Source organism: Drosophila teissieri, chromosome X, assembly GCF_016746235.2.
Source record: "Drosophila teissieri strain GT53w chromosome X, Prin_Dtei_1.1, whole genome shotgun sequence".
Taxonomy (NCBI): Eukaryota; Metazoa; Arthropoda; class Insecta; order Diptera; family Drosophilidae; genus Drosophila; species Drosophila teissieri.
Genome location: NC_053034.1, coordinates 7993386 through 8019581, shown reverse-complemented (window position 1 = coordinate 8019581; position 26196 = coordinate 7993386). Strand labels below are relative to the sequence as shown.

Here is a 26196-nt window from a genome sequence, read left to right as displayed (position 1 = left end):
ACTTCTACGATCACTTGTTATAATCATTTCTTGTTATTCTTATTTCTGCTTTTCTTGTTCGCTTATTGGCCGCATTTAAATTTGTTATAAACAAAAGTTTTTTACGCGATATTCGGTATGCGGGGACTCACAGACAGAAAGTGAATTAATTGTGTATATAATTGTGTTGTATTTAATTTCTTTTTGGCGCTCGGGAGATTCTAGACGGGTTCCGGTCGCCTTCGTTGTGGTCTGTGGGTCTGGGGATTTGCGACTGGAACCGCCGACTTTTACGCACGGCGACTGTCCGTCCGCTCGTCGAATTCTGCCCCTCGGCCCAAAAGCCGATAAGATAAACCACGAGCAGCCGAAAGAAGCTATTTGGGCCTCACTCGAAAAACAAAAACAACAAAAAAGACAGTACTTATAGTTTAAATCAAGATTTTCAGTGAACAAAAAATGAACTTCAAGTAAGAAATAAACTCGGATGTTTGGAGAATAAAGCTCAACTGAAGAAGACAATTTAAAATCATTCATTTTTAGGTAAATGAAAAACTTAAGAAAATGCAAACAGCGTAGGTTAATTCTTTTAATTTTTAAATGATTTCTTTGTTATCATTTTAATGTAGTGAACTTTAAAGAAGAGTTGCAACCAAGCGCCAAAGTGCCAAGAAATAAATACATCTCAATATAAACAGGTTTATTATAAATATATAGTCTCTTTAGCTAAATTTCTTCGATTTACGGTTAATTTTATATTTTCATCGTTTTCCCTTATGATTGCAGATTTGTGTTTTTTAGAATTCCGCGATCAGGCCATTATTATTCGGCTGGTAATAAAAGGGCGCACAAGTTTTAACATTTTAAATAATCAACGTTAATTAAGCACATCACACCAGAAAAAAAAGCGGGTAGCAAAAAGTGCGAAATTTCAGCACGAGTTCGTAGCCGTAATCGTAGTCGTAATTGTAACCGTTAGCCGTACACCGTAGCTCGTAAGCCGCGAAACGCAAGACCGCAAGACCGCGAGACCGTACCGTAACCCGTAAACCGTGACCCGTAATCGGAAGAGCGGCGACGAGTGGCGATGCGAACACTTACGCTGAGATCGATGGACTGCGGCGGAAAAAGGTGGGCGCGCTATATAACTTTAGCGCAGACTCGAACCCGATACCGAATCCGAGCCGGAGAATTCTCTCTCTCCAAGTGTCCGGTCCGGGCGAAAAGAACGAACCGAATCGAATGATGCTGAATGAAGACGTGCAGAGCGAGAGAGCAGAGGGGAATAGGGGAGGGGGCGAGAGCTGCCCAAGAGAGAGCAAGAGCCGACTGAGATGGAGCAACAAGTGTACGCGTGGCCGAATGACGACAACGGGTTTAATTGATTTCGATGTGTGTGTGAGCAGAGCGCGCGCCTAGTTTCTATTTGTTGTTATTGTTGCCGTTCTTGTCCGCACTGATTGCAAACGCAAATTGATAAAGCAGCCACAAAGAGAGAGAAAGACAAACGAGAGAGAGAAAGAAAGAGACAGAGCCGCGGTATCAATATTTAAATCAAAAGATCGATCTGCAACCTGCACATTCCCATCTTCATCTTTTTTCGCTCTATTTCGCTCTTCGGGCCGCCGCTGCGTATGCGCATTATATTAGAGTGGACCTTTCGCATAATTTAAGGGCGTTTAATCTACAACATTTGAGAAGCCTTAAATTGAAAGAAAAACTCATTGCAGTATAATAATTTCTGTATATGTGTACTGATTATTCAGAACTAGGGGACATCGTGTCGTATGGGTAATTTTGTTTGATTTGTTTAACAAAATATTTATTTCAGACTTTAGTTTTCTTAATTTTTTTTTACCCACAGCGGTCCATCCCAAAGTGTGTAATTTCATGTTTGGCTGCGATGCGTGGCTGTTAATTAACACTAGACAGCACACGTTCGCTTTGCGGTCACTGGCAGACAGTCAGGGCCACTCTACAGAACGGAGTACCAACACAGGTCCGCACATACAAACGCCGATAAGTAGACAAACAAACGAGTGCCAGAGATTGTACACTAGAAAAAAAGAATCAACTATGCACTATGTTTTATATTGTGGCGATAAGCTACCCTTTCGAACGTTATTCAAGTAACTACGATGACTCCTATTATTTTAGAATAAAGTTAAAAATCGTATGCAGTTTCTTTTTTTACAGTGCATTTGTGTAAATTTTTCGCTTGGGCGCAAACAACTATTTAGCAAGTGTGACCAAAAAAAGGCAAAGCCTAACACCAACAAATTTGAGTTTATTTCTGGGTAATTTAATCTCATCCATTAGATGTCGTTAATTTGATTGCCTTTTGAAAAATAGAAAAATAATCTGCTGTCCCATTTTAACGCACATTTTTCCCTATGTTTCTTGTCATCTTCGGGCCTTAAACGCTATTAAATTCTCGTATGCAGCTTTAACGGTGAATTTTTTTCGAAAACGAAATTCGTTTGCCCCAAATTTGGTCACACCAGAGTCACGCGTAACGAGGGGGGGTGGTGGGGTGTCGCTTTGGCCCCACATGTCAAGTGGAGTGGCTCAGCTGAGCGTCAGCTTGAGCTGTAAAAAGAGCGAGCGCTCTCATTTTCCGAATGTATGCGAAGCACTCACGAAGCGAAACGACAAGCGATCGTGCCAACAACAATAACCGTATCAGCAATGGCGTTAATTTCTTATTGGTTGCCGATGGCCGTACAGTGGTACAAAATAGAGCAGAACGGTAATATTATAAAGGATTTTGAAGGTATTTGATTAAAATTGTTAATGGTGTATTTTAGCAATAAGTTATTGTATACAAAATGCCTTATGGCTAAAAGGTATCTTCGAAATTATGGTTTTAGCAGGCCCACTGTGCCAAAACCAAAGTGTTGATAAAAGTTAGCAACAACTATAACAGTAACAAAACAAACACAGCACACAACACATGTAAATTGTTAACGCCGACGTCACCATGAAAGGCAGCGCAGTCGCAGTCGGCAGAGGCTCTCGACAGAGCAAAGAGAGCACGCGCACACCTCAAACCGTGTTATCAAAACAAGAACAACAACTACAGTAACCACAATAGCAACCAATGATGATAGTTTTTTTTTGTTTTTTTTTTTTATATTTTTCGGCTTAGCATTGAAAATGATTGAGGGGAGGGGGGCCAGCCAGAGGAGGTGGGGAAGGGAAAAAGTGGGAGCGTGTATGCGAAGGTAACATGAAAATAGAGCCACACACACACACTCACGCATACGCACCTAATAATGCGCATACGCAGCGTTGACGCCCATTTTTTTATGCGCGTTATCAAAGAAAATACATAATAAAAACCTGAATATTTACTTTTGGCGCTTCCTTTTTACTAGGAGGAAGAGAAAAAAGTAGACGATCAAAACAAAACAATTAATATGTAATTAAATAATGGTAATAAAGCAATTTGATCGCCTTAAAAGCGAACCAATTTGAACAATATTATTGATAGCACTAGACAACATCAGAAAACCTATTCACACCAAGTTTTCACACCTCCAAAATGAATTCGAAATTCTTTAGATTCGATTGGGGATAGTAGCACTAATTGATCCCAAATCGCAGTGCGTAAGCTTAGCCCGATTCGCGCTGAAATTGAATTAATACTTAACATATTTAATGGCCACCGCGCACATTTGTCACTCGGCGATGTATAATTTATAACATTTTGTTCGTTGACAGAATAGCTCCCCTCAAAAGCCCCCGATTGTCCCAAAAAAAAAAAAAAAAATGATAATTACATCTCGTGTATTTGCTGATTGTTGTGTTCGCTGATTGTTGTTGCTGTTCCGATGAATGTATTATATTATACCCTACTTTTAGTGCGTGGCGACCTTAGCAATGAACACAGCCAGGCACCAACAACAAGAACAACGATCATAAACCAACAACCACATGCAATATACTCGGGTATTTGTCAAGGTTCAAGGTTACAACCTGCACTTATTAATACGGTTTATTGTACTTTTGTTTCATCACCTGCATCAGTAGTTTCAGTAGTACAACCAACAAAAACAACTAGCCGCAGCCACAACGACAAAACAAAACAACTACAATATTAGCTACTTGACCTGCAGGAGCAATTGGCTTCTATAATTATTTATACGATGTTTCATTTGTTTCGGAATTTTACCAGTTTCCGAAGTTGCAACGAAAAAAAATATACATATAGGGAAAATAAAGCACTGTACCAGAGCTACAGTAATAGGCGGAAAACTGTACTTAATCTTAAGGGATTTCGCAGTTATTCCACTAAGAATACAATCCGTATTACAAATATGTTCTGTGGTCCGGAAGTAATAAATAAAATTGTACATAATTTTTTGTTTGTATTTTTCTCATTTGTAGGGGACTAAGGGACACCTACGGTTCTAAATTTCGCCACACGAACTTACCACCACGAACCCCACTGTCTGGGCAGACACATATTTAATTTGATTTGACGCGCTTCGATTTGTTTCGATTGGCACTCTAATTAGTATAGCTCCAAAAGCCGAAAAAAAATATTTTCACATCCAACGGATGCTGTACATTATGTGATGTATCGCTATACATATGTACATATGTATGTACGTAGCCCAATATCTTAATCATGATAAATGCCTAATCACGATCTCGGACGATTTATTTCGTATCGATTAACGTGATTCCTCCTCTCCTTTTCCCTTTTTTTCTCTACCTATCCAAAATCCCTTCTGACTGGCGACGCCACGAATAAACGCTAACCACAAAGGTAAACAAAAGAAGAGTAAAATGCGTACAAAAAGCGTTTCAACCATATTGGTCAAGTTTTTTTGGTTAAAGAATTTTTTCCACAGCGGCACGTTGTTGTTTTTAAGCTAGATGGTTAGTTATTCTGAACAGTTGTATTAGTTGTATTATATTAACACAATTAAACTAAGGAAAATGTGTGCTTCTTTTTAGTGAAAGGAACATCGAAAAAACAAACCTTTGAAATTAAAATATCAAACATGAAACCATGAGAATATGCTCGCTTTTGCAGTTTGAAATTGTTAACAAATTTTTTTTACATTTCGGTAAACAATATTAGTGTTTTGTACAGCAATAAAAAAAAACGAAACACCAGACACGAAATGTTATTGAAAACGTTTTGCGTATGGCGCTTTTTTTTACGGCGGCTGCTGATCGTAAAAAAGTTAAATCAACAGACAGAAAACTCGCAAAAATCAAATTGTTATTCCACTGTTGCACGTACAACAATTGGTCGAAACAATAACAACGCCACTGAACTTCAAAAGACACACAAAAACAACAATCAAGGAAAAAGAGTTTAGTGCTTCTTTTTCTCGTCGTTTTATTGTTGTATTGTTTAATTAATTTGCTTAAATTTGTTGTAATTGCTTTGCTGACGCTACATTTTGATTTAATTATAGCAATGGCAAAAGCAGTAGCAAATATCACGCATACGCCGCATTGGCCGTCCGGCCATCTCAGCTGTTAAACGCATGCTCACTTAACAGTGGCCGAAAGGCAGTAACAGCCACGTTAACGTTAACGCTAACAGTAGCCGTCTGTTTATATAAATGATAAATGACATATGGTCGTAGTACTAATGGCCGTTTATCGCGTATTACAATCGGATTAGATCCGATTTGTATTGATAGGCAGTTTTAAATACTTCGATAGCAGCCCAACAATTTACGGAAATCCTTCGGAAACACTTAAAGCATCAACAGACCGCATAATTAAAGGTTTGAATTATTGATAACAGTACAATTTGGGCTGATTACTTCGGTTCAATGGCAAAAACAAGACACACTTGTATTTAGATCGCAGACATACATATTTGGCTGGGTAATTCTGTGAAACTAAACTCTGACCACCTGCTTCACATGATCAAAACGTTGCTTTGGAATTTATTCATTTCGAATGAAATTAAATTGTAGAAATTGTATTTAAGAGGCAAGTGATCGTTTGTTTCGTATGCCCATAAAGAAATATTAATAGAAACTGAAGACCACATCGCTGGCCAATTAAAAAGAATCACAGCACATATTAAAAGGCCATGAAGGAGCACTTGAGAACCCCTGATCTTTAGTTCCTTCCATGTTCCACGCTCCATGTTCGATGTTCGAATATTAATCTCTCTTCTGCTTCTTCTTGCACTTAATGGGAATTATTGCGCGTGTCTTCTAATCGCCAGTTTCAATTTCTTTTTCATAGATTATGCAAACGCACTTGGACACAGACAGAGATAAGGCGGGGGACTAGCGGGGTAGAGCGGCGGCGGCAAGGTGGTCGAGGGAACCACCATATCATATCATATCAGCATACCATCATAGCGAAAAACCGAGAGATGGGCGACTAATTCCCAATGGCGGGCGTACCCCCAACATTGAAGGCGCGAGAGAGATTGGCAAATTTGATAAGCGCTCCGCTCGGGTTTCGCTCATATTTTCATTTATTTTGTTGTGCTTCATATACCGAACTTCCGGGGGATCTATGTTTATTTTCGTCGACTATACCGATGTACATCTATGGCTGTTCTGGCTGTTCTGGCTGTACTGGCTGTTGTGGGCGGTGTTTCTGGGTGGGTGTTTCTGGGTGGGTGTTTGAGTGTTTCTGGTGGCAGGCGCTTGTTTTTGGCATCACGTGGATGGTCGGGGGTTTGATAACGGGGCATGACAACACCTTGGCCCTGGTTTATTTTGGCCACAGCAGCAGAGCAAAATGGTTGATTGTCGTGGCCGTAACCGCACTACTTTTAATCATATGCAAATGGACCACGCCCACTGGACTTCATGGGGGAAAAAAAAAGGGGAGAGAAAAGCGAACGGGGCAAAATATAATTTGCATTTGCGCGTTAAATTGATTAGCATACCATCTAGTTGCGGGGATTCACTAAAGATCAATTAAAAATAGGCTTTAGAGTAAGCAATCATTTAAAAGAATAGATATTACTTTATTATGTAATTTTTCATTTCATAAAAGTAATGAAGCGCCAAAAATTTTAGCTTGACACCGAAAAGCAAAAAGAAATACTTGATGAACAATAAATTATTATATAATAAATTGTATAAGCCGTGCAGTAAGCTGATTGATCAGCATTTTTCTGCATATTTGAATGCCGTAAAAATGATTAGGTTAGCAAAAGAATACGTGTTACATTACAGACAAAAAGTTAAATAAACCATTTCAACGACTTGTGGTTTCTTCGGCCTGAGCTTTGAACTAATATTTTGCGGGTAGAGTTCTCTTCTCGTCGATACAAAAAAAATAAAGAGAATGGACCGAGAAAAATGTGTCTAAAACGAAGAGTAAATTAATCAAGAACTGAATAAATTGCTGTTAATTGATGTATTTGTGTTTGGTTTGCTTGTCGTGCGTTTTCATCAATTCATAAGACCGAATGGATGACTAAACTTCCCAGCAATGTCACGAAATGCGCTAAATAATACATTTCTCCAGCCCCTCTTTTTGCTCTATCGACCTCTATATATGCACATATGTATATATCTCAGTAGATCTTCTTCCGTTCATACAGCCTTCAAATCTTTCATCCCAGTAGTCTTATTCTTATTTTCTTCTGCCTCTGCGGATTTTCTGTTTTTTTGACGCTGTGCGATTTATTATTGTTTTTGTTTACACACATCACCATATAATTCTTAACTTGAATTCTCCTGAGAAAACAGCAGCAATAATGGGATACACCCAAAGATTGGCAAGAACGGCAGAGTAATGAGAGTAGTCATCATAATTCGTGGAGCATATATTTTTTGCATTCCCAAAAATGAAAATAAATATCAAAATACATATGTATGCGCCAGCGTTTTATGAATATTCAAATTATGGCTTGTATGAAAGAGCAGGAACAATAAAGGAAGTTCTAATTTCTGTATGAATGGCCGTTTTATTTGATTTTATGAATGAAAAGCAGCGCAGTTTCTAAAACATTTGAATGATGAACTGCGTGCAGATTGTCGAAAACAATTACGGAACAATCAAAGGCGAAGAAAGTGAAGAAACAAACGGTCGAAATGAGAAGAAAAGAGCCCGAAGAATTGCGAGGAAATGGTGAGCAGATAGCGCGTCAGAAAAGACGGACAACTGAGGCACGCGCATGTCACGTGACTTGGGCCAAAACAAAAAGCCAGCAATCAGCAAAAACAAAAAAATAATACAATATAATATAATAAACAATCACAACAACAACAGCAACAGTAGCGGCCAGGCACTCACAATCGACCTAAACATACACACAAATATGTACATATGTATCTATGTATGTGTACACTCTTCAAGATGCTGAACACTGTGCTCAATCGCGATCGTCAATCAAAAAACCGACATCATCGAAGCGCCAAAGCAAATCGCAGTGTTCGTCATAGCTGCTGTATCGCATGTACTCGTTTTCTCACTCCTCGACAGCAATTTTCATAGAATTCGTAATCGTACCTCGTAAGTGTTATACATACATATGTACGAGTATGTACATATGTATATTTGGCAGTGCCGAAAAATCGAGAGAATCGCGAGACAGCCGCCAAGCGAAAGGTAAACAAAATCTTATCAGACACCGCTCACGCCCAGCTCATAAAAGATACAGATACATTCGGCGGTGATCACATATGTACATATGTACAAATGTGTACATTAGACGTCTGCGCTCGCGAATTTCACAACACAAAGCGAAAAAGCAACAAAAACACGCTCAGCCAGCCACAAAGTAGTATGTATGCCAACGACCTGTGAATGCCCTGCGGTTTCAAAGATCATCCCACTGGACTCGCAGAGCATGCGTACATATTTCCGTATATAAAAGTGACCACAGCCATATGGAATCTTCTAAGCTAGGCTTACAATATGAAACTTCCTAACTTCCTATATTCAAAACTGGTTAGTTTCAACTAAATTGTAGAGAGCTTAGGTTTATATTGGAAGCCTTAATATTGACTTGATATAGCATTGTATTAACTGTGATACTTTTTCCCTTATAGCAGGGTATTCCTAAGTCAACCTTGACCACTTACATTACCGAAATCGGCTAGACCGATGGCAATCGCTAAGCTGTGCGTCTGCGATTTGCCTTGCCGAGAAAAAGAAGACAACAAAAAAACATAAAAAATTGAAATAAATAAAGTAATTGCAAGACTTTTGTCTGATCGCTTCGAATATGGTATATGGTATATGGTGTATGGTGTGGTCGGGTCTTGATGGGTTTTTGGGTTCTCTGATCGTTAAACCCCGGCCGGCCGCAAACCGTCATCGGGTATGCGAATACGAATGCGAACTACTTTTGCGATCTGATGTGATCTGGTTTGATTTGGATTGGTTTGCTCCGCCGCGAGTCGGGAACCCTATTATCTCGCAGACAGACTAAATTGTAATAGTAGTGCTGCCTGCTGCCGGCTGCTGCTGCTGTAGGTGAAGCCCTAGCCTTAGCCCTCTATCTATCTAAGCCCCCCATGGATTCATATTCATTGGATTTGAGAACCAGCGCACTTCCCAAAAACGGGTGCTACACGTGTCGCCGCCGCCAGAGGTCGCCAGCACAAAGCCCCCACTCAAGGCGGCAGAGCATAAATTCTAATAATCTCTTACATAAAACGATAAATACAATAGGCAAATATTTACGCAATAGAGGAACACAACGGTCAGGGGAACTCGAACATACGAAATACGAATACGAATACGAATCCGACTATGAATACGACTACGAATACGAATACAAAAAATAGTTCAGTTCAAACAGGTAAGTTTCGTTTGGGTCTCTCGCTATTTGTTCTTTATCTCTGCGATTCTGTTTTCTGCTGACCCCCGGATGATAAGATCTTTTTGGGTGTTCTATTTGCTACCGGTAAATACATGGAGTCTCGGGGTTCTGGGGATAGTAACAGGTATGAGTGGCAATCTACAAAGTATAATCATTTGTATTATAACCAACAGGGGGTTATAAAGTATTTTGTTTCAAATCTATGATAGTTAATGATATCTACAAGCTCTACGCTTTCCAACACTTTTCGCACAAACTTAGCACTGCATCTCGATAAATCCGTATTGAAAGGCATTAGCTTTACTTGAGTTTTTCATAACCAGCTATGCAAATGTTATGATAGTGTTATTTAGACAGTTTGAGCCCATTCATATTCAAATTAAGCCATTTTCGACTCATGTGAGGATCACCATAGGGCCGGAAAACTCGTCTAAAGCGGCTCTAAGTTGTTATTCAATTGTGTTACTTTTTCAAGAGACCCCTTTTCAGTATTATTATTTTGATTATTTTTAATTGTGTTACCCTTTTCTGCTGAATGGGTATGAAAAACGTTCGTTTAGCACTTAAATAATGAAAGTAAATAGGCAAACAAAGATTTCAAATGCGTTTCTGGCTCAGTGTCGCCACCCACACAACATGGCAAACAAACATTCTACGCCCAGCCATCCCGCTCTAACTTCAATTAGAGTCGATGGACCAAGACCGCCCCCACACTCACACACACACACTCATACACACACACACACACACACACACACACACACACCCATCTCACACACTCCCCACTTGATATTTGCCGAAGGCTGTGCGTTGGACCCCTCCCCAATTTTCTATTATATTTGGGGCTCGTCAACCAAAACAGAAAACGCCAAGACAACAAGACAACAAGCCGCACAGCCAATGTACACAAATAATTTGGATGATTTGTGTCTGTCCGAAGTGCAAAAACAGTCCGAAACGCAGGAGAAAAGATTCGTACGCGAAATTCAGGTATATTATCTGGCAGGTGAGAATCGGCGATGGGTTCGGCATTTCCGTATTTTCTCTTTTTTGCCAAGAAAACACTAGTTTTGTTGTGCTCTTTTTGATTTTTTTCTTTTTTAAGCTAACAAACACCATAAAGTGTTAAAAAATTTCAATAAATGCTTTTCTGTTACATAAACTCATAGGTTTTACTTGAATTATACTTAACTGAAGACCAGTGACAATTTGTAATTACATTTTTATCTGCGACAATAATAGAGACCAAATTCTAAAAATACTACGTAACCTGCAAGTGAAATTCCCCATTCAATTGAACAATATTTTGGTGAAACAACGAGAATGCCGTTTAGTCACGTTCAAGATACCAATTTTACAAATGTCAAGAGATAAACAAACACTTAAGCAGCGAGACATTAGGGAAAAGGTACAATAACGAGCGTTATTCGCTGCAAGCTATCATTTCTACTTCACTTCGCATTTTTTCTTGCCGAGTATTTGCCTCTCATCTTTTTTGTTCACCCATTTGATGTCGGCAATGTGAATGACACACGAGATGAGTTCAAGGCCAGCGTATTGGATAGACAACAACAGAATATTACAGATATTAGCAATAAAACAGTGATAAAGATATGCATTCGCAATAGAAGAAAATATATGAACTGTTTTGGCTATTAATATCAAAAAAAAATTAACCAAGAACCTGCGAAAGGAACATAGTTATCTAATAGTTAACTTTTAAATAAAGTTACATAAAAGGAAACCTCCTACAGTGATCGTCAAATCTTAACTTTTATTGGAATTACTCAGTTTGGCAAATAGAAACTTGGTGAAATTCAAGACCTACATTGCAAAGTAATAAACGGCATGAATCGAATCACGGTTTACATCCCGCCGATTCATTGGCTCCATCCAATCGTTGATTATAATAATTCATAAATTAATAAATTAATAAACGTTCGCGACGCAGTGTCGATTGGTGCCAGTTGCTGACGTCACGGCCAAGACAATTGATTTGGGCTGATATTCCTTCGCCGCTTGGAGTGCCAGAAAAATCAGAGTGAAAATAAAACCGCAACTCAAATATCGACTGTCGGGGTCTTTAGCCTGACAGCGTTTTATCAAAGGGTTAAACTGTTCAAAATGCGGTCAATACAATCAGAAAAAGAAAAAACTCTCAACTGTGCGGACTTTTGAATGCTCTAAACGGGTATAATGCAGTTTTAATTCCAGAACTAGGGGTGTTCACCATTAAGTGCCTTAACTATCTAGTTTAATGTGAAATATCTGAGACACGTTTTAATCATAGAATATTCTAGTCAGATGGGGGAATTTTATATGTTTTATTTCACAAATAATTATACCCAACTACCTGTGTAATTTTGTATAATGATTCATATTTCAAGTTAGTTAGCCAGTTATGGGAATTAAGTACGAACTTTTCCAAATAATTAACGATCAGGTTATTTTCGTGCCTCTGGCCATTGAGTCAGTATTTATGAATAAAGTTATGAATAAGAAGACAGCTAACAGATCATTTATCATGATTGGAATTTCCACGGATGCACAGCGGATCGGATATGATCGTGAAACGCACTGTATGTGCGCTAGACTTCCAATTCACAATTACCGACCTGCATAACAAATAAATTGCTAACGCTAATTTCCATTCCGGCGGCCCACTCACTTGCGAAACTCCCCACCCCACCCCAACCCACCTCATCTCATCTCACCTGGACTCCTGGCTCCCCGCCCCGCCCTCTTCACCCCTTGGATGCATTTCGAAACCGGCTATCGAACGGGGGACTCACCTGAGTGACGACTGCCGAACCACGTTCTCGTGTACGTCACAACAAAAGCCGGAGAAAAGTTTTTCACTCCGCGGCATTTCCGGACAACCCCGCTGCACTCGAAAAAAAACAGTGTACACTACGTTGGATCATATTCACTTGATTTCTGGTTGGTAACAGAATGTGAATATCTAGTATACCAATGTGTCGCCTCAAATGGTTAATATATGTTTTTTAAAAGCTTAAAACCACGAGTATTCTAATTACTTTCCCCCATAGTGTAGTAAATATTTTTTCCAGTGATCTTTTGAGCCAATTGTGTTTTGTAATAGACTACGGTGATTGCGGGACGCCAAAGGGCAGGGGGGAGAATGGGCTATGGAAATCAAATGGGAAGCCGGCTTCTGGTCTAGATCAATTTTCCAAGAAACGCTTTGCCAGGCGTCGCGTTTTGACCTTAGACAATTGTTGGCTCGCGTTTTTCTGCTGCTTATTGCAGTGGAATAATCTAGCAACGTAATGGAATTTAATGCCATATCGAATGACAACAATGCAGCGGAGAATTTTAGATGAATGATCATAGAGTACTTGGTTATCTAATCCACACGAATGCATGCATGAATGAAAACATCTGAAAATGCTACAGTAAGAAGATATGTACATTGGTTGTACATTAGTTGGTCCTTACATGAAGAACGTATGTATTACTTAAATATAAGAACTATTTCAAATGAATAGCTTTTAAAACCAAACAATGATAGTTAAACTGGATTTATGTTCGATTGTGTGATTCCCCACATGAAAATAACGAAATGCTCGCTCTTCCCCAGCGAGTAATTATTAATGCAGAATGCAAATTCAAAGCATTCATTTAATTACTGCATATCGCATATGTACAAGTATATTCTGTGAATTGGGCCAATCATCGGCGGCATTAATATTGTTCTCACGGCCGTTCATTTGTTCACTTATTTATTTCATTTACTGAGAATTAATGGTGAAATGCAGCTGTCGAGGAGATGTCCTGCGTATAAATCGTATATGTAAATATATGTAGATATATGACTCATTCATTGGCAATTTCAATAATAATATCCGGACACAGTACGGTCCCACTAATTTCGATTTGCTTTGGATCAAAAATTATGCCCCCATAAACGCTCTGATTGCATTTTATTGTCTCCTGTTTGTCGCCGTGCTTTAATGAAAGCGCCGGGCCACACACAAAAGCAAACAGAAAGCCCCAAAAAACCTGGCAAAAACTCATTTAATGGGGGCATAAATAAATTTCGGAGCGGACTTATCGGCCGACAGGCATTACAATATCTTTATTTCGATTTTTCACTTGGCTGGCAAAGGTTGGTTTTTTTCTTTTTTGAGGTAATCATAAAAGCCAAACCGTAGAAATTCAGGTGGAGGCATAAAAAAGGTTGGTCAGATTTGGCCATCAAGATTGAGATTGATAGTAATTTTAATAAATAGTTTTGGCGCCCTTTTCTATAAAATTCTATTTCGTGTTTTTTGGAAAAAGGTAAGCCAGTTATTGGGAGACTTGTAGAAAAGCAAATTGTGCACAACGTTTGAATTGAAAAGCCCACAGCTTTCGTTTAAAAAACAATACTATGTTGTATTTTTACGTTAAATTGTTGTTAACAAATTCCTAATAAATACGTATGCAAGGAATGTTGTTTTTACTTCCTGCTCTGCTTAGTCAACAAACCATTTCTTTAATGATATCAATCAACAAAACGTGATGCTCTCGCCAAAAAACAATTTTAATCATTTTGTTTTGCACGAAAAGTTTATTTGAATGATGCATCGACTTCGGGTAAATGATGAACTTGCTCCACCTGCTCCCACCCATATGTATATACATATATCTTATACCCCCCTTCCAATCATATATCCACACATATATATATATGTATGTACATATATGAATGTATGTATTTATGTATATGCGTGTTAGCGTCGCAATAAGAAAATAATTGAGGTGGGTTCGCAAAAAATGGCCAAATGATTCATATTCATCGACTTGGATTTACCCTTTTGGTTAGTATATTTTACGGCAATTTAATGGATTTTTTTGAGGAATAATGTTGAATAATAGTTGATCAGATAGCTATTCTTTAGACAAAATACAGACTTTAATTCATTCTAAAATCAAGAGAAAGATATACTATAGATAGCACTTTGTACATATTTATTCTGAATCCTGAATTGCCGATTTAAATAGAAATAAGTTAGCTATAAGTCGCAAACAACTGAGTAAATAGAAAAAACCCTTGAACTTTTTAGGTATCGGACATCCAAACGAAATATGAAAAATAGAGACAAACAAGAAAGCAACTTGAAAAGTGACTGTCATTGAACATTTTTGGGTGAAAGCCGCAGAGAATTAGAGAAAAAATCGAGAACTGGTAACATAAAATAGGTAAAAACATACAAATAGAGAAAATTGGGGGGAAAAAGTGCGGAAAGAGAGCACCACCACATATGGAAGGTATGGTATTAGGTATTTTGTTGATTTAAACTCAGAAAAACAACGAAGTTGAGGGCAAAGCGGAAAGCGAGCAAACTATAATAGTGTCGCATCAACAACAACAACAACAACAACCAAAGCAGAAGCAACAATAACAAATGAAACGATTTTCATACATAATTAAATTGATTAACTAAGTTGAAATTATTCAAGTCGTTGCCTGTTGTCTGTCGCCGCCGTAGCTTTGCATACCAAAATGAAAAAATAAACAAATTCGAGAAAAAACAACCTGTAGCCAGACGACTAGCACAACAAAACAAAACAACAACTAAGGCAATGGCAATAGCAATAACAACAGCAATAGCATTAGCAACGAGAGTAGCCGCCCAGCGACGACGATCATTAACTAATCTAGAGAGCAGAAAATTGTATTAAATTAACCAATAAACAATTGCTGACTAAGTCAAGTCACGAGACTTTCGATGCAATCAACAGACAAACAGACCAACAGACAAACAGACCAACAGACCAACAGACCAACAGACAGACAGACAAAAACAGCGGGCAAAAAACGTCGAAGGAGGCACAAAGTCCATCCACTTAATTTACAGTCAGCATCCTAGGGCTTCCCAGCTGGACGAAAATAATCCAAATGCAGCATGGACAGCTGGGCTGTGGATACATACAGTGGTCAGTCGCTAAGCGAAATCTATTCTGTTTATTATGTATATGCAAATTACAGAACGCCATTAACCACTGTACTTGTGCTCAACAAGTGCAACACTTTGTTAATTTTGTGTCCTGCCACTTTCTACTGTCTTCATTGCCATTTCCATTTCGCTTTCGAGTGGGTTTTCCCATCTAAAACAGACACACCCTCGCGAAAGGAAACTATATACATTAACCGAGTTTTCCAGCAGGTTGCCAAGGAGCCGCGACCTTGTTGGAAAAACATCCCATTCAATTCAATTCAATTCAATTTGATTATATGGGCATTAAGCGGAGCAAACAAATGGCTCAAGAGAGCGGAATGAAATGAGACAGTTCACCAGGGAAGGGGAGGGGGAAGGGTGTGCTGGAAAGCCGGAAAAATTGGTTGGGAAATTGAATACCGGGCAAACAGTTGAAGGAAAAACTTGAAAAGGATTCGCAAGGTGTTGCCTAGGAATTGCCAAGCTTAAGAAAAACACTTTCTGCTTGCCTTGTTCATAGAGAAACAATTATGAAAAGAATGTCAAAAAAAAAAGAAGTCATGTATAATAACAGTGATAACTCGTTAGGTGCAACTTGAAGTTTAAGTAATAGGGAATTTTAAGTTAGAAAGTGACATGTTTATCAGGCAGTATAACTTATTGGAAATTATAGAGCTGCAATGAAATGAACAATAAAAGATACCTTTTAAAATACATTTTATGTACATAGCTAATTCCTTCAACAACCGTGAACTAATCTACCGTAATCAACTTCCCCCCGAAGGTGCCACTTATTGAGGAAGCCCTGTAACCGCTCATGTTAGCATACATATTACAAGCTTGTGTGCGTGCGTGTAAGCATAAATGCACGTGTGTGTTGGTACACGTGCGTGGCTTTCAATGTCGCAAAGTTTGTGGGGGCCAAATAGTATTTTCCTTATTGTTTTTGTTTTTCTTTTTCTTTTTACTTGGCTGATATCGATAGAGAATAATCGAGAGTGGGCGACCAAATGTGGGCGTTGGAGGGGGTGGAAATCAATCAAGAATTATTTGTGGGGGAGCAATAATTTTACCCAAAATATGTGTACACCTTCGGGCGGTCTATTTTTGTTTGCCATCTATTTGCGTCAAGTGCCCACAAACAGTAAGAAAGATACAAATAACAAATTAACTATCTCAAAGATCTATTGAATGGACACAAAATAAGCTTCTACATACATAAACTATCTGGATAACAAGTAGCGCTATTTATCAGCCATACTAAACTGTCTTTGAAATGTGCTATTTCTGTTGTTATTAACATTTTCAGTTCAAATAAGAGCTAGGCCCTTATCTTAGGCACACATACATATGCATATATACAAAGGTTCACCACCCATTATTTTGCAAGTAAACAAAAACAGGTTCGAAAAGAGCCAAAAGAAATGCGTAGCAACATTCCAATGTCCAATAGAAACAATTATTAAGAACCTTTTGACCAAGTGTTTGATTATATTAACAAGTTTATATTATGCTGTCTTTATTAGATGATCTTGAATTGGATGAGAAATTCGTATTAGAACCTAATTATATCATTTAGGATAAATTATCCCAAGTATTATTTTAATATATTCCAATATAAATCATGTTTATGTGGCTTTAATTTTAATGTGCTATTCAGAGACTCAAGCGACGATAAGCCGTAATTTCAATAACAGAAATTCGGATGTCAAAGTGGGCAAGGTGTATCATTATTACTGTTTGTCGTACCTAAAGTTAACAAATCAAAACAAAAGAGAGCAAAGAGAAGTGGAAAGCACGAAGTAAGGGGCAAAGGGGTAAGGGGCAATAGAGAGTGGGGTACAAACCTGTTCCGCGGGCCGCGTAAGTTGTTGTTGTTGCCTGCATGGACGCCGAGCTGGAGCCCGGCGCGGGGGCGGGGGTCAGTAGCGGTACGGCCGAGGGTCCAGCGCCACTGGTTTTTGTGAATTTCAAAAGCATAGTTTTGGTCCGTCGTCGTATTTGTTGTTTTGGTTGTTGATGATGTTGTGTGTCGTATTCCTTGATATTCTTATTGTTATTGTTGTTATCGATGTTTGTTGTTGTTGCTCGCCGGGGGAGCGTTAGCTGGCTAACGGGACACACTAAGAGTCCAAGTGCCCAAAAAGGCTGCGACTTTTGCCTGCGTCAACGCTTCTTCTTCTTGCTCTTATTTGCCGTCTTCTTCTTCTTCTTGCCCTGTCTATTTGTTGCTATTTTTAGCAACAACAATTCCTCCTCCTTTTTCAGCTCTTTTTCGCTGTCCTCTTACTCGCTCTCTCGTTCTCCCACTGCCTCTCTCTCTCTTTCACTGGATTCCTGCTCCTGACTTTTTTGTTTTATCAATTATATTACAGTTACAGTTCTTGCCTCTCGCTCACTCACACATTCGCGCTATCTCTGTCTCTTACACGAGTGGGTGCCTGCACATGTGTATGTGTGTGTGTGTGCCTTGCTCAATTGTTATTGTTGCGTGGCCAAGTGTTTTGCATTGTTTTTTTGGTCGCACTATCACTTGCATTCAATTGCTTAGTAATGTCACTGTTGCACGTTAACAAAAAACACTATTTTGCGCACTATTTGCGGACGCTGTTTCTATTTGCTTCTTCTATTTTTCAACTTGTTGCACAGAGCTGCCAGACCGGCCACGTATGTTATCGACATTCCTCACTGTTATATCGATAACAGGTTGTTGTCTTGGCTAATAGTATAATATGCGGTGAATAACTTGGATATACATTCACCGTTGACCCGGGCTTAATTTAAATTAATTGCTATTCTTTTTAGACAAACTTGATGTGGTAAAAAATAATCAACATAACACTTGCATTTTCAATGCTTTTAATAAAATATATATTTGTTGGTTAGAAAGAAAAATGAATGCTAGGTCCAAGTGGAAACTAATAGTTTAAGGTATCGAATCAGAATTAGCCAGGACTCCAATTCAGGGTGCAGAACTTGAAAAGAAATTTCCCACAAAATTTCCCACAGTGCGCTATCGATTTTTGATCGTTCGATTGATGTTTCGATTGCCTGTTTTATCGGTCGAGCGGGCACACTGGTTCGCACGTGTTGCGATTTGCGTGTTTTGAGTAATTTATTTTCTTTCGAGCTTTTCACGCGTGGATCATGGGAAAATTCCGGTCGAAGCTAAAGCGCCATGGCAAGGGGAAGACATGGAGCAAGGGCCAGTCGGCCACCTCCAATCCCGACCAAATGAAGCACCGTCTAAAGGCCAAATCGCGGTTCTTCCAGCCAAATTTGAGTTTGGGTGAGTTGTTACTTGCCACCTTAAATTACCACCTGTAACCAAATTCCTTACAGCTGCGGCCACGCCCACCGGCCTCACCATGGAGGCGGTCCACAAGCATGAGCAACGACAGGCCTTCAATGCGGAAACCACAACCGTTAACGAGGTGGCCGGCAGCTTGAAAAGTTTCAAACTGGATGACGATGATGACGGAATGTCCGGTTCCGGCACTGCACCCACCGGCACCTTCAAAACCTTCCAGACCTTCGCATCCAACTACAGCACCTGCAGCAACACAAGCTTTCGTAAACTGCTCACCGGCTTCCGGGCCTCGTCCGATCTTCACAAGGAGATGCTGGCCATTCTGAGCGCACTCACCGAAATAATCCGCGAGAAAGGCGGTGGCGAGTCGTCCACAGAGTACTTCCTGCTGCTGATGGAGCAGATTGAGGCCGCCACCGAGGAGCGGGACATTGTTGCCGGCGTGGCACTGCTTGCCATGGGCATAAAGTCGGTGCCGGCTCCGGTTCTCAGAAAGCGATTCGCCCAGACCGCTGCCACCATGCAGGCACTGCTCCAGCGGTTCATGGAGGCCACTAACCAGTCGGTCATCCGATATGTAAGTGCAGAATGGGTTTACCAGAAAGTTGGCTTATACATATTTAACGTGGTCGTTGTTTTTCCGTTTACAGGTAATCGGCTGCCTTTCTGTCCTTCTGCGTGCCCAAGATTACGCGACATGGACCTACAGCTCCACGTTCCAGTACTTTGATGCCCTGTTGGCGTTCAGCATTCACTCAAAGCCGAAGATCCGCAAGGCAGCGCAGCACGCAGTTGTCTCTATTATTCACGGTAGCTGTTTTATGCTGCCGACGATCAAATCTGATGACAGTGAGGAAGATACTGTGGTTGAGCAGCCAAAGGTTAAGCACCATCCGGCTAGCAGTCGCGTGACCAAGTTCTGTTTGGCTCAGTTCAAGCCGGAGGTACTGGCCAATGCCCAGACGACAGTGCTGCACACTTTGGCGCTCCTTAAGGACACACTATCCGGTTTCAAGACGGAGGACATACGCAGTGTCTGCGAGCATCTGCTCTCCATTATGACGGCGGCCAATGTGCTGGTCAGAACGAATTGTTTCCAGGCGCTGCACGCCCTTTTCCACACAAGGAGCCCCAATTTAAACGCCGCCCTGTGCGCCAAACTACTGGCAGCGATACACGAGTACAGGCCGGACAGAAGCGACGTCCGTCAGACGATCGCCTGGGTGACGGTCTTGAAGGAGGGCCACCTCCACTTGGCCACCCTGCAGCTGGATCTTTGCATGCAGGCCTTGCCGCGTCTGATTGATGTCTGCACCACGGACCTGTGGCTCTCGGACCGAACGGAGCTGGTTGTCGGTGTCTCAAATTGTATCAAGGAGCTGCTGCAGGACTGTGTTGCACGCGTTTGTGACACGGATGAGGATGCGCAGCGAAACAGGCAAAGTGTGGCCAGGATACTCGGTTCACTTCACAAGGTGCTGAATGCTCCTTTCGGGGAGATCTCCAAATACGTGATCCTCATCTTTTCGATCGTCTTTGAGGCCTGCGGAAAGCGATTCGGGTGAGTCTGCAATGATGGTTTACCTATTTAACGTCTAAAGATAATATTGCTTTCAGTTCGGAACTCACACCCTCACTGCTGACCATCTCCAAGCGCTACGACGCCCAGAGCGCACATCGTCTGCAGATCGAGCACACTTTAATCAGTGCCATCAAGGCGTTGGGACCCGAACTGGTACTTACGGCAATACCGCTTGCCGATGGCAAAGGCGGCATGCAGCTGGAACGATCCTGGATGCTGCCCCTTCTCCGCGAGGGAGCCAACGGTGCCAGTCTGCAGTTCTTCAAGGAGAAAATTGTACCACTGGCCATAGACTGCCAGCAGAAGTGGAAGGAGTTCACCGAGGCAAAGAACAAGTCGTCGTCTCACATTTACGAGCTGTTGTGCTGCCAGTTGTGGGGCTTGTTCCCTGGCTTCTGCCGACAGCCAAGGGATCCGGACTACTTGCGACAGCTAGCTCCGACTTTGGGTGCGGCTTTGGAAAAGAACCCGGAGTTTAGGCCTCCTATTTACGATGGTCTGATGGAGCTGCTCGGGGACAACCAGAGCACGGAATGCCATCTGGCAATTGGACTGTATGCAAAGAACTTTTTGCCTCGCCTATTCAATATCTACACACAAAAACCCAGTGGAACTTACGAAGCCGATCAGCGCAAGCGAGTCCTGGATGTCATCCGTTTGTATATCGCCCGGGCACCCGCTGATGTTCAACTACAGCTCTTTGAAAACGCCCAGGGGCAACTGGCCGCCAGTGCTGTGGCCAGTTTTGAATATGATGCTCTGTTTGATATTAACGCTGCCATTGTGCGCGTGCAAAAATGCAAGGGAATCGAAGTTTATTTCGAGAAGTACATGGCTCCCATTTTGAGGAACGATAAATCGAAATTGGTCGCCAAAGATGAGCAGAAACTGAAGAAGCAGCAAAGGAAGACCTACGAGTATGTACTATTATTGTCAGTTATAGTCACACTGTAGTTTACTTATTCGCTTTTCTTCTATTGCAGACTCCTGCGCGAACTGATGACCTCGGAGCAGTCATCATGCCAGAAGTTTACCCGCAAGAACAGCATTGTCCTGCAGCAAATCCTTCTCGAAGCTTTCAACACCAGCTGTAGCGTTTGTCAGGCATCGCGATTGTAGTAAGTTAAAGTGCCACAAGACCGCCAGAATGTAGCTAAACCATTATTATACACCCATCAGCTGTCTGAAATCCCTGATGGACTGCCGCAGCAATCTGGCGTACAATGACCAACTTGTGATGAAGGCCATTCCAGAGGCAGTGCTTAACTATAAGGAATTCTCCACTCGCAAGGAGCAGGTGGCCGAGCAGCTAATCAAATCGATCACGCAACTTTATCAGGATGCGGGCAAGATCAACGACTTTGTTGATATCCTGACGGCAGGATTTACCGGTGATGAAGCGCTGGTGACGAACACGATTTTGGCCTTTAGGGCTGTGCTCCAGCAGCAGGGTCAACACTTGACGGTGGCCACTCTGGAGTTTGTCCTGCAGCAGGTCTCTGTGTTCATCGTCCAGAAGTCACGCAACCAATCGGAGGCAGCCGTAGCCTTTCTGATTACATTCATCAAAGTGATGCCCATAGCACTGGTGGCCAATCACCTGGAGACGATTGTGAGCAATTCCGCTGATTTAAATTATACACTTGACCTGACTAATCGGCTTTTTCCCTTTAGATGCGCTCCTTGTCGGCCATGACCAAGGATACGAAGCGATACTGCCGTATCCAGATCGGTTATTTCCTTAAGAAGCTCTGCAAGCGCTTTACCACCGAGGAGCTGGCCCGCTTTGTGCCCGGCGATGACGAGGTGACCCATCGCCGGCTCAAGAAGATTCGCAAGCAGATGCGAAGGGATACGCGCAAGAAGCAGAGCGAGGAAGCGCAGGCGGATAGCTCCGATGACGAGCTAGTCGGCGGTCTGGAGCAAAAGAGCTACACGTAAGTCATTTCTGGTCATCGTAATTACCCAAAGCACTTCACAATTCCTGCCCACAGCATTGATGATATCCTGGCCGACTCCGATTCGGATCTGCCCGAGGACATGGACGCTGAGGAGGAGGGCGGAGCAGCAGCCGCAGCTAGCAAGCGCAGCAAAAAGGCCAAGCAACAGAAGAGCACTTACATACGCGAGGATCCCGATGAGATAGTCGATTTGGCCGATCTCAAGTCCATTGGCAATGTGCTGAGTAAGTTAAATTCATTTGACAATCGCACCAATCATCACTTTTGCTTTTGCCCCATTCCAGCTAGTGGCTCCGCTCAAACGGCCGCCACTGTTAAGAGCCTAAAGACGAAACCCCAGCTGCCGAACGGAGGCTTCAAGACTGCTGACGATGGACGTCTGATCATCAGCGACAAGGCCCTTCGCGGCCAGGGTGGAAACGATGAGTCCGATTCCGACTCGGATTCCGATGCATCCATGGCGGATGGCACTGTAGCCAAGGAGCCAAAGGCAAAGCGTGGAATGGAAGACGACTCCAGCGACGAAGATGAACTGCAGCAGCAGCAAGCGACGGGTGCCAAGCGGACACGCAAGGGTGGTGATGCAATGAGCACGAAATCGGGCAAAACCACCGCAAGCAGTCGCTATACCGCCGGTGGCAAGGGAATCCATCGACAGCTGGCAGCCGGAAACTCGGATGCCATGTCCGTGAAATCAGGCAAATCCACCAGCCGGACAGCGGGCACCGAGTACAGCAGCAAAAAGGCCAAGGGCGATATGAAGAAGCGCGGGCAACTGGATCCATATGCGTACATCCCACTCACTAGGAATAACCTCAACAAGAGGTTTGTATCCAAATGTTTAATATTATCGCTATACCCGTCTCTATCTAATGTTCCATCTCTCTCGCCCCCAGAAAACGTTCAATGAACTCGCGAAAATTCAAAAGCGTATTGCGTGGAGCTGGCGCTGAAACTGGAGGTGGCGGCGGCGGCCGGGTGTCCAAGAAATACAAATAGGGCAGGCAATCAAGCTAACTAACTGACTAACTGGATCGTAAAGCTATAGAGATATAGAGATGTATAATAACACCGGGATAGTGCGGTCTGCTGATAAGAAAGCTAAGACGTGGATGATTATTTCCCCTGTTACTTTGCTTAAATATATAAATATAATTAAATATATGAGCATGTGGAGACGTTGTAAATGCCAGAGATAAAAAAAACAACAACAGAATAGTCATGTATTAAAAGAATCAGGATTTTTTTTTGTTGAGCTGCAAAGACTTTGAATAAAGAATTTTGAAAGCATAATACTTCGATGTGTTACGGAAACAAGAGCAGTTACGTTAAAGTAAATCCAAACAAGCTTTATATTTATTTAAAATATAGTAAATATGACTATTTATTATTATTGCAAATGCCAAAGTCCAAGTAAGTTAAGTTACTCTACACAATGAAAGTCTTCAAATGAGATAATGCTGGGCTCATCCTGTCGCTAGCTAAACGCTGTTTTGAAAATCCTTTTCAATGTGGGTCCTGCTCCATTCGCCGAGCGGATCCAATCCACTCATTGTTTCCTCAATGAAGTGCATCTTATTCTCGCTATCCACCAGGACAACAGTGTGTGTCCGGCTGCCGTAAGCATGATCTTCGATATGAACATTTAGGGCACTCAATCCCTCGCCCCAGTTGGGTGCACGTCTCTTCAACTCGACGTCCGGCCAGAATTTGTGCTTATTGCGGAGCAACTGCATCAGCTGGGCGGATAGAGTCTCCACGCTGGATCCCCCATGCGCCTTCACGATCGCCTCGAACTCCTGTTTGCCATGTCGCACCTTCTCGAACGGAGTGTGGGGCAGACTGTTGCCGAATCCGTAGCACTCGCCGTTCTGGAAGTCCTCCAGCGTGGGCGGCACATTGCTTAGTAGCTTCACGCGGGCAGGCTGGGATGAAGATCTGTTGAAAACGAGGTCATGTGGTAAGTGGTTTCTTGGTATTCGTATATATGGTTTGTTTGTTTATTCATATTTGTCATTATCTCGATTGCATTTTAATCAGGAATGTATAATCGCCAGATAAAAGCAACATAAAGCATCAAAAATTAATATATTGGCTAGACTTACCCGATTTCAATGGACACAAAGTTGAAGGCGGAGTACTTGGTGCAGTCCTTGAGCAGGCTTCCGTTGTAGTTCAGGATGTTGTGCTCCTCGTCCGCCTGGGTGACAAAGTCCGCCACAATCATGCCGCGCCCTAGTAAGAAATGTTCGTTATTCGATTGTCCCTTACTCGGATTCGGATTCGGGTTCTGATTCGGATTTGGATTCGGATGACGGTAGCTGTTGGAGGTGGTGGGCTTGGGGCAAAGGTTAATGCCGATGCTGTTGCTGTTGTGATTATGCGGTTGCAAAATGTTCTTGTGCGCTTCAAACAGAAAACAGAAACGAAGAAAGTTGTTTTTTTGTTTTGCTTTGCTTTTTCTTTGGTCGCTTTTTGTGAAAGTTTTAGTTCGAAGCCAAATGGTAGGTGGATGAGTGTGTGTGTTCACGTGTCAATTTGGGTTAGTAAATGGCTTAAATGGCCTAAAAGGGATTACCAACTGCATCGCGCGGCTTCGGCTCGCCGGTCAGATTGAGCAGGGCGCCCACCTTGAAGAAGCCAGCGGAATGGCCGATCGCCAGCCAGGTTCCGCCTTCGCGTCCCGGTTCCAGATCGATCCCTGAAATGGGAAAATACATAAATATCTGCTCAAGTTGATCTATACTTATAGCTAACAGGGTTTGAAATCCAGTTAAGCTACTGGGAAAGTAATCTTACGAGGGATATTTTCAAATCAACTGCATTTCATTGACTTTCAGTTATAGACTGAAATGTAGATAACATCTTAAAGGATACAGTTTTACAGAACCAGCTTTTAAGGACTATACTCCAACTAATCATAGGCATCCAAGGGCATAAACCCACCACTTACCCCCGTAAACATGGTCGGCATTCGCCCACTTGGCCGCTGACTGGGTGGCGCGGGCGAAGAACTCGTCCCGATTGGAGGCCAGGATGAGCTTGTAGCCGCCCGGCTGCGGATTGGAGTCCGCACAAAAGAATATCACGCACATCGTCTATATCCTCCTATGGTGTTTGTGGCTATGGTTGCGATGTGTAGTGCGTAAGGGTCGCGGGACAACTGCGGATGGCGTTCGAAAAGTGGGCTTTAATCTCGGTGGGGTGTCCGTATCAAAATGGCAGGTGGTTCAGCTCAGTCTTCTCTTTGTTACTTTGTGGCAATGGAACTACTACTACGTTGGTTTTATCACTAAATAGCCGTGCGTACAGCTGATATACAGTCTTATCCGTTGTTTGCGAGCCCAGCTAATCTAAGTGGTAAATGTAAATGGTTTGGATTGGATTGGTGGGTGTTCCTGTGAGCCGTGCCTCTATATGGTATCTACATATTTACGGGGCAAAAAGCATTCCCATTATCGCAAACAAAGCAGTATTTTCTTTAATTTCAATGACGGGGTTCGCTTGTTTTGATTTCTCTTTTGTTTTTTTTTGTTTTTTTTAGCGTTGCCAGCTGACGGGGATTCGATAGGAAAGCGTTAACCCTCTACTGCCCTGTGCGATATTTTTGCTATATTTATGCTCGAAGAATGGTGATATAATTT

At 41.8% G+C, this 26196-nt stretch overlaps 3 protein-coding genes across 6 annotated transcripts in view; 1 reads left to right on the top strand and 2 right to left on the bottom strand.

Annotated features, from left to right (window-relative positions):
* Positions 1-18356, bottom strand: part of LOC122623075 (nuclear factor of activated T-cells 5) — a 38266-nt gene extending 19910 nt beyond the window's left edge. For both annotated transcript variants that reach the window (XM_043801996.1, XM_043801998.1), the window contains exon 1: positions 17547-18356. In XM_043801996.1, the coding sequence (XP_043657931.1) occupies positions 17547-17679 (133 nt within the window). In that variant the 5' untranslated portion in view covers positions 17680-18356. The remainder of the gene's footprint in view (positions 1-17546) is intronic.
* A 399-nt stretch (positions 18357-18755) lies between these two features.
* LOC122623821 (RRP12-like protein) lies at positions 18756-23845 on the top strand. Its single transcript, XM_043803165.1, has 10 exons — positions 18756-18988; positions 19042-19586; positions 19660-20570; positions 20627-21508; positions 21575-21709; positions 21771-22203; positions 22266-22528; positions 22586-22776; positions 22837-23377; positions 23449-23845. The coding sequence occupies exons 1-10, from the start codon at positions 18847-18849 to the stop codon at positions 23549-23551; spliced, it is 4146 nt and encodes a 1381-aa protein (XP_043659100.1). The 5' UTR covers positions 18756-18846; the 3' UTR covers positions 23552-23845.
* An 85-nt stretch (positions 23846-23930) lies between these two features.
* LOC122623822 (transport and Golgi organization protein 2) lies at positions 23931-26086 on the bottom strand. Of its 3 annotated transcripts, XM_043803167.1 has the most exons (5): positions 25981-25995; positions 25506-25905; positions 25131-25253; positions 24658-24958; positions 23931-24490 (listed from the first exon to the last, which is right to left on the bottom strand). In XM_043803167.1, the coding sequence occupies exons 2-5, from the start codon at positions 25645-25647 to the stop codon at positions 24034-24036; spliced, it is 1023 nt and encodes a 340-aa protein (XP_043659102.1). In that variant the 5' UTR covers positions 25648-25905; positions 25981-25995; the 3' UTR covers positions 23931-24033. The 3 variants fall into 3 exon arrangements, with proteins under 3 accessions (XP_043659102.1, XP_043659101.1, XP_043659103.1); XM_043803166.1 differs by having other exon boundaries at positions 25506-26086; XM_043803168.1 differs by having other exon boundaries at positions 23934-24490; positions 24658-24787; positions 25506-26084.
* Positions 26087-26196: the final 110 nt, after the last annotated feature.

What these genes read in the sequence shown, in the direction of transcription:
- LOC122623821 (XM_043803165.1), top strand. Translation starts at nt 18,847, where the DNA reads ATGGGAAAATTCCGGTCGAAGCTAAAGCGCCATGGCAAGGGGAAGACA. An exon ending in GCCTGCGGAAAGCGATTCGG is followed by an intron (nt 20,571 to 20,626) that starts GTGAGTCTGCAA and finishes TATTGCTTTCAG; the next exon opens with TTCGGAACTCACACCCTCAC. An exon ending in AGGAATAACCTCAACAAGAG is followed by an intron (nt 23,378 to 23,448) that starts GTTTGTATCCAA and finishes TCTCGCCCCCAG; the next exon opens with AAAACGTTCAATGAACTCGC.
- LOC122623822 (XM_043803166.1), bottom strand. Translation starts at nt 25,647, where the DNA reads ATGTGCGTGATATTCTTTTGTGCGGACTCCAATCCGCAGCCGGGCGGC. An exon ending in GAAGCCGCGCGATGCAGTTG is followed by an intron (nt 24,959 to 25,130) that starts GTAATCCCTTTT and finishes TTCTGTTTGAAG; the next exon opens with CGCACAAGAACATTTTGCAA. An exon ending in TTTGTGTCCATTGAAATCGG is followed by an intron (nt 24,491 to 24,657) that starts GTAAGTCTAGCC and finishes CGTTTTCAACAG; the next exon opens with ATCTTCATCCCAGCCTGCCC.